The sequence below is a fragment of the Ceratotherium simum genome, chromosome X (assembly GCF_057802395.1).
Source record: "Ceratotherium simum simum isolate JZ-2026a chromosome X, ASM5780239v1, whole genome shotgun sequence".
Classification (NCBI taxonomy): domain Eukaryota; kingdom Metazoa; phylum Chordata; class Mammalia; order Perissodactyla; family Rhinocerotidae; genus Ceratotherium; species Ceratotherium simum.
Genome location: NC_141940.1, coordinates 20,977,194 through 20,988,673, shown reverse-complemented (window position 1 = coordinate 20,988,673; position 11,480 = coordinate 20,977,194). Strand labels below are relative to the sequence as shown.

The following is an 11,480-nucleotide window of genomic DNA, read 5'->3' as shown; positions in this document are numbered from 1 at the left end:
AATAAGGCATTCCAGGACCCCTGAGACTGATGAATCAAAGCCTTCTATAGTGCTGATGACAGATATGCTTCAGTGAGGAAGATAGTGTAAAAATAACCCTAGCTTCCTGCTGGTGCCGCAGCTGGGTGCTTAAGGGGGAAGCCAGCTTTCAGCATGAATGGGCTGCCATGGAACCCTATTTCCAGTTGTCAAGGCAGAAGGTTTAGCATCTTCTTCCAACATCCTGGTAACTCAAAGGAAGAAATGGAGATGACTTACTAAAGGATTTCTTAGAGAGTAAATAATTCAAAACAGAACACCAAACTGAGGTATAAAAAAGGAATATTTATCTTTTAAAAATACAACTTTGAACACTACTGACATCTCATTTACAAAGTATTTTCCTGAAATACTCTTCATTGGCTTTGCTTACTTAGTACATTCTCTTATTTTGAATCAAGACTCAAGGGAGGGCATGCTTGTGTTATTATAAGCACCACCAACACCACGAAAGAAAAGATCATCTCTGCCTCAGGATATTAGTCCCAAATCCTCATCCTTTCCCTTTCTTTTCCATCAAGCAGGACTTCCTGACTGGTCCACGCAAATTCTGCCACTGCAGTCTGCTGATGGGCACACAGAACTGGAGGCGTCCCTGGCAATCAGCACTCCAGGGGGAGCTGACCTATTTGCAGGAAGCCTCACACACCCTGGCCCATTATTTATTCATTACCAAGCATTTTCTATTAATACTCATATCAACTCTTTGCAAACATTCAGCATGAAGTAAACGTAGTATTTACAGCAGTACACGGTTTGTAATTCAACACACTGACAACGGAAGACAACAGACCAACAGACTTTGTAAGAAGGCCAGAGGGGAAAGTATATTAAAATAAATCCCTTCTGCTAATGTGTGTGTGTTCGTGTGTGTGTGCACGTGTGCATGTGCACACATGTTTTAATTCATAGAAAACTAAACATGCCCTTCTTTAAAAGCAGACTATTTACAAGGTGATTCTGAATAGCACGTACACATGCCAGACATACTGGACACTTCCTTTCTGCAAATATATCTAGATTTGTTTTTAAATTCTGAAATAAACCTTTTATCTGATATATTAGAGAAAATAACTTTGGAACATTTGTCAAATTTTGGTTCACAGAAATTTTGCAAAAAGCCACAAACCATGCTTTGTCTTTTAAAAGGTGAACTTGGTCAAGCACCTTCTAGAAGACACTAATGTATTATTCATTTACTGGCCTACTGGAGATTGGAAAGACAATGCCAGTTAAGGAGTACCTAGTGCTCCTTTCATTCCTTTCACCAGTAGCAACATTAATGTGAAGGGAAGTTTTGAAACACAAATCACATACAAATCATCAACACATTTCAGTTAACAGTGTTTAAAAAAATACCAAAGTCTACAACAGTAGTACAGACACTGAAAACACCTCAAATACTCTTTAGCCTCAGGCCTTTTTCAATACCACTAATAAAAAAAGACAACCAATTGACAGAACGGGAGGAAGTTACAGCACTTGAGGTTTGGGTCACTTTCTTTTTAGGGACTGTAGCTCGAGGTGCTGCTCTAGGATCCTTATTTTAACTCACAAGATATTCCAGGAATGAATTGACAAATTTAAAGCAATTTCCACTTGAAAACCATTGAAAATACAAATCGCTTTCTAAGCTTGTCCAACACACATTTAATTTTCAGGATCCCAGGTTGTCAGGCAAAGGGATTCAGGTCAGTTTCAAACCCTCAAAGCCACAGAACTTCCATCTCTTCTCCAGACTGGCTCCAACTCCAGTCATTTCTTGCTTGAAGGTATGCTGGAGTCTGCTCATGAGACATTCCACATCACTGGTGCAGATCTGCGGGACAGAGGACATCTCCATTCAAAACCAGCTCCATCTTTCTAATCTGGCTCTTTTTTTCCACTGTTGCCTGCTTTAGAATGCTGGTGCATACATGCATACATGTATGTGTTGGGGGTGGGGCTGACCTCTTCCTCCTCCTTGTGCATGTGTATGTGTTGGTTGAGTGGCTTCCAGATGGTTGCTTTCCTCTGTTGTGTCCACCAGACCACTGAGCTTTCTTTTTGTTTATATATTTCATAACTGCTTTATTTAGGTATAATTTATATACAATAAATTCACCTATTTTACATGTACAGTTTGATGAGTTTAAGCAAATTTATACAATTGAGCAACTGTCACTACAGTTCAGTTGCAGAACATTCCATCACCCCAAAAAAGCTCCTTCATGCCCCTTTGCAGTCAATCCTCACTTCCAATCCCTGACTCAGATTTTTTCACTGTGGTTTTGCATTTTCTGGAAATTTCATATATGTGTAATCACACAATATGTGTCCTTTGTGACTATTTTCTTTCACTTAGCATGATGTTTTTGAGATTGATCGCCACTGAGCTTTCTATTAGAAAGAGCTAGTGTCAGTAGTGTGGAAAGGCTTGGGTTTGTAGCCAGCTGAATGACAGCTAATCAGTGCTGGTGATGCTATGTACAGGCCTACTGAAGCTGTGAAGTCTTTTGGGAGGGGAGGAGGGCAGAAATGGTTGCCACCAGAGCAGAATTCTTCACACACACATTAGTTCACAAAGGAAAAGTGACAGGAAAAGGGAATGCTCTGTGTTCCTACTTCTGTGCATTGTCTCTTTCTCTTCATTATACACACACACACACACACACACACACGTACATGCACATGCACACACACACATCAATACAAAACCAAAATCTGTGGACCCCTTTAGGGCTTACTTCAGGTAGTCATCTTTACGTTGGTAGCAACCATCCTAACTGTGGGCCTGGGTATTAGTGCTTGACTGAAGAGTACTAGGCAATCCTTAAAGAAACCCTGAGTTTCCACCACACTGAGTATTCCTGAAGCTGGAGGGAGGGACCCCCCAATTCTGTTGGTACCACTGCAGGCTCCCTTTGGGAGGCCCTGGCACTATTCCAGCAGGAAGCTGCTCATGAGGAACTGGGTCTAGGCTAGGAGTGAAGTCATGTCTTCTTCCCAGTGCTGGTAGTAGACTGTATCCAGTTAAGTGAAAGAAGCACATTGCAGAGTATCATATAGAGCTGAATCCCCATTTCAGAAACATAAATATGTAATTTTTATAGATATATATACACACAATGCAGGTGCAGCATATGTGTAGAAATAAGATACGCCAAACTGCTAACAGTGGTTATCCTTGAGGGGTGGGATTATGGGTAACTTTCACTTTACTATATTTTTATATTGCTTATATTTTAAAGACAATAGGTATGCATTATTTTTGCGATTTAAAAAAAGAACCAGATCATTTTTGCTGACATATATTTCCATTTCTTACCACTTCAACCAACCACTTGGTCCTGGTGCTCACATACCATCCCTCCCTTCACTGCTAAATGGGCTATTTAACTGCAGAATAGCAGCACTTCCCAGAGATAAATGAGGGGGGAGTGCTAGTTAGAACTAGAACCAATGCCATGAGGAGGATGTATCACCACAGTTGGATTCCAAAATGGGCCAATGCTGTTGTTAAAGACATAATGCTTAAATGGTTTAACATGTTGGACGTTGAACTGTCAGGAATCTGCATTTCAATGGCACTTCTCAAAAGGCTCAGATTCTGTGAAATAGTGAGTACCATCCATGAGTAGGTTTAACTGAATGCTGCTTCTGAAAAAATCTATCATGAGTTTATTTATTCTGAGGGGTCAAGAGTCCCCTCCTGCCTCTAGGAGACATCCTTGACTTTCTAGGGAACTAGCACTTACCCTCGCTCCTGACTGCTCTGTGAGTTCCCCTACAGGATAGCATCCAGGAAGGAGGTAGCCCAGGAGATCAGCTGTGAGCAAATATTCACTCTGTGTTATAGACTTATTGTTCCATCTTTTTTTGCCCCTGCCTTGATTGTTTCAGTGGCGATGATGATGATCGGGGAGGTGGTTGGAGTAAGACTTACAATTTTGAAAATTAACATTTGCTAATGGCTAAAGGCCCAGGGCAAAAGTTTGACTGGTGAGAAATATTGATTAATTTGTAGCTTATATGTAAATTAAGAGAAAGGAGGAAAATTCTTCTAAGATGTATCTTGAAAGTAGGGTGGCCAACTCATTCCGGTTTGCCTGGGACTTCCTTAGTTCTAGCATTGGCAGTCCCAAGTCCCAGGAAACCCCCTTAGTCCCAGGCAAATGGGGATAGATGGTTACCCTACTTGCAAGAGAGAAGCTCTACACTGAATCACAGTGAGAGAATAGGTGAGGGATATTTCCTTAGAGTGCTTCCTAATGACTTATTTATGCTGGAGGAGTGTAAAGTCACCTGTTCACAAAGAACCCTACATTCCCTTGCATGCCCATTTCAGGCCCCCACATACCTTGTTATCTAGACGGTGCAAGTAGGAACAAATGTATTCAATGCTTGCTCCAAATGGGTGGACATGAAGAAATGTGGAGATAATCCCTAGAGAGACAATACCATGGAGGTTACACTTGAGTATTGTATTCTTTGAGATGCCACATGATAGTGCACAGCAAGAGCTAACTCGTATGTATAACATACTATGCACTGGGCACTATTATAAGTTGACATATATTTTACTCATTTAATCTTTACTCATTTAATCCTGTGAGGTAGGGATTACCATCCCCATTTCACAGATAAGGACACTGAGGCAAGATTACGTTTAAGGAACTTGCCCAAGGTCACACAGTTGGTAAGTGGCAGAGCTGGTATTTGAACCCAGGTAGTTGCTTTTAACCATTACACATACTGCTTCTCATTACCCATACTGACCACACTAGATCACATGTAGAAAAGCTGGTATTTGAGGAGTCACTGCCATCATTCATGATGGCTAAAGACCATTTGAGTTCTACATTTACAATGAATTTAGAATTTTACAATGAATTTAGATTGTGCGCTGGGTTTTTGCAATTCCTCTGCATGGTCTTTAAATTGGACTTTAGCCTCTTAAGCATTAATAATGTCTTGCTGTTGTGGCAAAAGTACAAATCATGTACTTTGCCTGATTAACCTTGTGCCTCTCACAAGAGAATCCACTGATTGTATTTGGGTTTTATTCTGTGAGTAGCTCTGTAAAGAAAAACCAAACATTTCATTCACTTAAGTAGTCACTAGCATTCTGTTTGTGCTAAGAGCCCTAAATTTCTTCAAGTGACAGAATTCTTATAGCAGTTTACAGCCTTCAGGAATGTGCATGATTTCTACTCAGCATAACTCTGGGGTGACTGGCAGCTACACATACTGCTTTGATTGTTCTGGCCATCGGGTTAATTGTTCTAATATTTCTTTCTCTGGTAACAGGTGGAATATAAATTGTTCAAAAGTATACTATTTATTTCTTTAAAGTTTGTGAATTCACCTCCTTTCATAAGATCATAGGGACATCAAATAGACACAGAATTGAGTTTGCTGAAAACTTCCAGGAAATAAAAACTAAATTTGATTTGGTTTATAAACTACAACTTGTCTATTTATACAACTAAAAAAAAATATCACAAGCTTAAATTGTAGCTTGAAGTTCAAATCAGTTCTCTGTGAAAATTCTCCAAACATTAGATGCCAAGGGGGTGGGTTGGAGGATCCAGAAGGAACTGATAGTAGGGTTCAAAATCTGTTCAAAATGGATGTTATCACTTACAACACTATTCTTAAATGACTAGGTAAATTGAATTTCTAAACACTGACTCAAGCTGAGAAACTTAAATTCTGAAAAAGACAGTCCATGTTCAAAGGAATTCTAGATGCTGTGGCCAAGAAAGGCTGTCAAATGCCAAGAAATAGCAATAGGTTTCAAAACACTAAGCAGTTTTTGTGGGTTCACACCCGAAGAACCAATTTAAAAAACAGATTTTCCTTTCTTTCTGTCAGGCCAAGAATACCTTCTTTAAAAAACAAAACAAGAAACACTTATCTTAAGAATCTTTGTTTCTAGAACTATCCATTTACAGAGGTTTCCTCCTACCCCCAGCTCTTCTCTGAAAGGTCTCTGTTGCCATGCCAATTTGTTAAAGAACTTCGAGTCGGAAAATGGAAATAAATTGTTACCTCACTTGAAGACTCAATGGCAGATCTCCCTGTGCATCTTTATTAACATATCAAAGTGTTAAATCTGAGTACAATATCCATTACCAAAGGAGGCAGATATATTTTAAAAATATGCAGAAGCCAATCAGTGTGGAGGACTTTTGAGACTGGGGTGGGGCTACTGTGTGGCTCAGCTTCCAAGAAGGCAGTTGGGATTATCTGCTGAGGCCCAAGACCAGCCCCCTTGAAATGACAATATTTTAAGACCTCAATCTGCCAGTGTTCTCCAAATGGAATATAAAGTCAACAAGCATTTGTGAATAGTGCCGTAAGTGCAAAATGATTTCCATTTATTGAGGGCTTACTACGGGCTGGGCACTTCGCTATGCAATTTAGATGAATTATTGTATTTACTATTTGCAGTTGCCCTTTGAGGTAAGTAATATTATTATGCCTATTTTGCAGATAGAGGAACTGAAGCTCAGGATGGAAATGTTAGGGTCAAGCCAGGAAGCCAGGTCTGTCTAATTCCTTAACCACTTATGCTATCTTGCCTCTCTGAATGAATTTTCATATAATGAGAGCAATTGTAGCATTTATCTTATCAGAGCCCACCAGTATCCAGCACCCTACAGACAGCCTCCTGAGTCATCTGCCAGTAACCTGGAAAAACTTAAGAGAGGCACACACTTCCTCTGGAGGCTCATCTGGAAAAGCTCCCTGCTAAACAGTGTCTGCAGTGTCCCTTGAGTGGGAGTGAGAGGGCTCAGCTATCCTTGCATAGAGATTTTAAAAATCTATGTGTTTCTCCAGCGGATCCTCTCTTAGCATAGTGCTTATGCTGACACGCTTGATGTGGCAGTGGCCATGAGGAGCTTGAAGAGGGCTGGGAGCTGCTGTTACCATTTTTATTGAAACCTGTACTTGTTCTCACCTTGTCATCTTCAGGAATCTGGGTCCTTGCACTGTCATGCTTCATAAATGCTTGGTGTGTGCTTATTCATCTCAAGTAAACCCCTTCCCTCCTCCACCGTACTCTATACATTGTATGTGTGTGTCAGCTTCCTTACCCACTAGCAGTGCTTCACGTTCAGATTTGATAGGACTGCTGTTCAGAGTCTTCTCAAGAGGGTAGTCACTATCCTGGCTCGATGCACATAGTCTAGAAGCACAGCTTTCCTGTGGGAATAATATGCTTCCTAGGTCAGTTCGCCTTATTTGGTGACAGACTTGGTTTCAATTACACAATAGGAACTTGTTAATATAGCACCCTAAAAGCAATACGTCCAATTTTGATTATTGAATGGGAAGGAAAACAGTATAAATTACAAAAAGCATCACTGATAATCCATAGCCTCCTCATATGGCTTCAAAACATAGAAAAATTAAGACATTCATCTTCACCAGTTTTTTTCCTGCCTTCATCATTCTTGACTCTATATAAAGTAATCTGGGGAAGCAGAACCAACATTTACTGTCTACTAGATATCAGGCACTGTTAGGTATGTATTCTCTCCATTCTACAGATGAGGAAAGTGAGGCTCAGATAAATTAGGTAAATTGCCTAAGATCACATTGCTAGGAAGTGGTAGAGCCTGGATTTCATCCCAGGCCATCCACTGTTAAAAGGACCATTCTTTTTTATTTTAGGTCTATACTCTGCTAAAGGCTAAGTTCCATCTCTGAATGGAGAATCTACAATGTAGCTAATCCACTCACAGGTAATCAACTTTAAAGTAGAAATTAGAGCCTCTATTTATTGACTAACAACTCTCTCTCTCTCTCCCCTCTCTGATAAGGACATTATCAGTTAGTATATTCTTGACTTTACAGCAAGAAATGACCATGACTAAAAATGTCATTACTCAGTGGCCTTCTTTGTTGTTGAATGTTTTTTCTTCTGAGCGTAGCAGGTATGTTTCATAAGAGATATTCAGGTGAAATCCATGACCAGCAAACAAACTGAAAAATACCTCCAGACCGTTCATGGATCTTTCTTTCTCTCTTTGGGTACGGAGAATATCTTTTCCGTATTATAAATGTGAAGGAAGAGCCTTCAGAAGAAGGAATAACAGAGATCACTGCTTCAGTCTCACTGCTATCATACAAGCAAATGCTGGGGGAAATGCTCCTGGGGGGACAGAGCATGGCTGACTCAGATGCTTTGTCACTTTTTCCCTTCCACAAGCCCTCAGCAGGGACAGGTTTCCTTCTGTTTTCTTTAAAGATGTCTTCAAAGCTTCCAGGATACTGCCCCTGAACGAAATGAATGGTCTATGCTGCAAGACATGTTTTGTGGATTTACAGGCTTCCTGGCTGTCGTCAGAAGGGAAACCTTTCTTGATGACCTACTCAATCTTCGGCCTTTAGAATCCAATCCAGGCAGTAAGCATCATGCCAAGTTTGATTTAAACTACTGGCTGACTTCTAAGCCATGGGCTGTACATGTGCTTATAACCCTCTTAAAACATTAAATGATCCAGTAAGCCATTTCTTAAGTGTAAGAATTTAACAGATTAGGGTTAATTTAAGATGTGAAGACATCCTGAGAGGTTTTAGCCATCTTGAACGGAAATGTAGCCTCACTGAATCCTGACTTCAATTTTATTATAGTTGGCATTTAAAAAATTAGAAGGTATATTGAAGGGATGCTTATCACCTTGAATTTTACCAGCAGATTCAAAGAGCTAGTTCTTTCTGCAGTAAGACAGATATAAGCCACATTGTTATACTGCAAAACACTGACAATAACTCACACTGTGGTTTCCTGTCAAGAAACCCAAACAAAAACAAAATGATCTCTCCTCACCAAAACTTATTGCTTTCCTTTCAACCTGAAATTATTTTGCAGTCTAACGTGATGGTGCTTTGCTTCCTAACCTAATTGTGTCAGGTTGAAATATTTGGTCACAAATCAGCTTCCCAGAGAAGATAAGTTTATAATGAACTGTCACAACTTTCTCTGAAAAAAGCTTTGCTTAAAATAACATGAAAAAACATATTCTGACACATTTTCCCGATTATCAGCTGGATCTCTTTCCTTGTCCTCTTCAGTTGCCACTTCATGGTATATTCAGTTTCAGAATGGGAAACACTTAGGCTTAGGCACAATATGGCAAGTTTCCTCTATGCTATCTGACCTCTTGCTTGTTTAAATGAAATACTTTATAAAGCAGAAAACTGCTTATACTAAATCACTAAAAATGCCCTTAAGTCATTTTGTGATGTCAATCCTAAAGAGAGATTTCTAAGCACGATGTCATTAGCATAACCCACATCTATCTATCGTCTTCTGGCTACACACTCCATTTTATGCAAGAAGTGAAACAGAGCTCTGTAGCAGCTCTGGGACATTTTAGAAGCTCTGAGAGTATGAGGAAAGTCCTGCTAAATAGAGCAGCTTTGGTACTTTTCAATTAAATGCTTGATAAATGAATTTCTCTGGGATTGTGCTTGTTTCTTTAATAGCACCCACAAAACTGGGAAGTGAGTTGGTTTCATGATGTGGAAGAATTAAAAGCATATTGCAAATGGTCTCCAGAAGAAAACACTTTCAATCATTTGTTTCAACTACACCAAGGTTGTCAGTGCTTAATGGCACTCCGGGGGAAGTCACTATGCTGGCAAACACACCCAGTGTCTGTATGCATTGCATCTTCCTGAGCTGAGCATAGAAGATAAAGAGCACGAGCTCTTGTGGAATTGTAGCACTGTGGATTTCTGGAACTGTAGCATTGTTGATTTCTGGCTCTTGGTCTAGGCTCCTAATCTTCTCTTCCTTTTGAGACATTAAAATCAGGCATTTCTGGTCAATGGGCCTTCCTTTTTAGAGGATAACTTCAGATAAATGTTCAGGCATAAAGGAGATTAGAGAGGTATGACAGGGAGACACCATCAGTAGACTTCACACACTTTAAATAGGCTAGGCACCTGATTCATGGTTGTGATACATTAATCCATCCAGATGTTAGTAGACTCTCTCAGAGGTCTTCACTGGTAGTTCTTACTGTTGCAGGCTCTCACTAGGCAAAGTCCCATCTTGCCTTCTCTGGTGCTATTATCTAGCTTTAGCACATTCTGTCTCCTTATTTGCTTCCCAAGGTTTCCCCTTTTTGGTTTTGGCTATTTCATCTGTAGCTGCTCATTATTACACTAGATGGAGTGTCTGCAAAGAAATGTCAGTGTTCTAGTTGCACTTGTCTTTCTTCCTTTAATGAAATGCTTAATTAAAGGTATTTTTTGTCACACAAATGTTCTATGTTGCTATTTGCTTGACAAGATGAAGCAGGGATGAGGTGTACACTCTGGTCTTCTCTAATCGGGAAGACTAAGGAATTTTAGGGATGATTTTTTTATTCTTTGAAAAGTATACTCTCTAGAACTCTTAGAAATGCCAATGACTCACACTTAACAGCAGAGCGCTTGATTCAAGAATTATCCTGGAGATGGGGCTTTTAATCCCCAATCAGCCAAACATTCCACATTGATTCCTAGTGCAAGAACTTCTAGGGCATTTTCATTGTCACTGAAAAGGGGGGAAAGAGGCAAGGAAAAAGGTTCACTTAGGACTCATGTACCTTTTCTTTAAGATTTTCCAACATTTTTTCCACCTGTAATTTGTCATCTTTGAGCTTTTCAAGTTCAGCTTCTTTCCTTTTGTATTCCTCTTGGACTTTGAGCAGATGCTACAAGAAAGACCACGGACAATCAACTCTTAAGGAGCTACATTTCACTTAAAAACCCTGGCTGAAGTTAGATACTAGGCTGGCCTGCATCACTTTCCCCAAGCACACACAACCATTTCTCCATGCAGAGACACTAAAGGGAACATCACAATACTTTTCACTTGAAGTTATTTTACCCGGCTCTTATCAATTTCCATTGGATTTGTTCATATTTTAGAAAGAGTCTGAGAAACTAACTGATCTAATTGCTTAACTTTCCTATGCCAGCCAGGGGTAAGGGTAAGGTGCAATTAATACAGTGCGGACAATATTTGGATTGCTACATAGAACTGAACTTAATGTTTTAAAGCATTTTTGCAAATATCCATTTTTCAAGCGAAGTTCAATTTCAGCGAGTAAAGAATCCAAATTTCACAAATGTTAGTTACCATATCATTAGGCAAGGAACTGGATTCATCATTATTAATGATTACAACAAATACTATTTATTTAGCATCTAACATGTGTCAAGCATTGTGCAAAGCGTTTCATATGCACGATCTCATTTAAGCCTCACAATAACCTTATGATACACAATCCTGAGGCTTAGAGAGGTTTAGTGGTTTGCCTAAGGCCATTCAGATAGTAAGTGGCAGAACTGGGATTTAAACCCAGGTTGGGTCAACCCCACAGTCCATGCTTTACTTACAATATTACATTATACATCTTTTTGGGATAAGACAGAAAGAATTTTATCATTGTTTA

The 11,480-nt window shown here is 39.7% G+C and overlaps 1 protein-coding gene across 6 annotated transcripts in view; it reads right to left on the bottom strand.

Moving 5' to 3' along the window:
- Positions 1 to 304: 304 nt before the first annotated feature.
- ENOX2 (ecto-NOX disulfide-thiol exchanger 2) overlaps positions 305 to 11,480 on the bottom strand; it is a 255,383-nt gene continuing 244,207 nt past the window's right edge. For all 6 annotated transcript variants that reach the window (XM_014792792.2, XM_087426954.1, XM_014792787.2 and 3 more), the window contains 4 exons: positions 10,629 to 10,736; positions 7,122 to 7,230; positions 4,379 to 4,464; positions 305 to 1,858 (listed from right to left, as the gene is read on the bottom strand). In XM_014792792.2, coding sequence (XP_014648278.1) covers positions 1,727 to 1,858; positions 4,379 to 4,464; positions 7,122 to 7,230; positions 10,629 to 10,736 — 435 coding nt within the window. In that variant the 3' untranslated portion in view covers positions 305 to 1,726. The remainder of the gene's footprint in view (positions 1,859 to 4,378; positions 4,465 to 7,121; positions 7,231 to 10,628; positions 10,737 to 11,480) is intronic.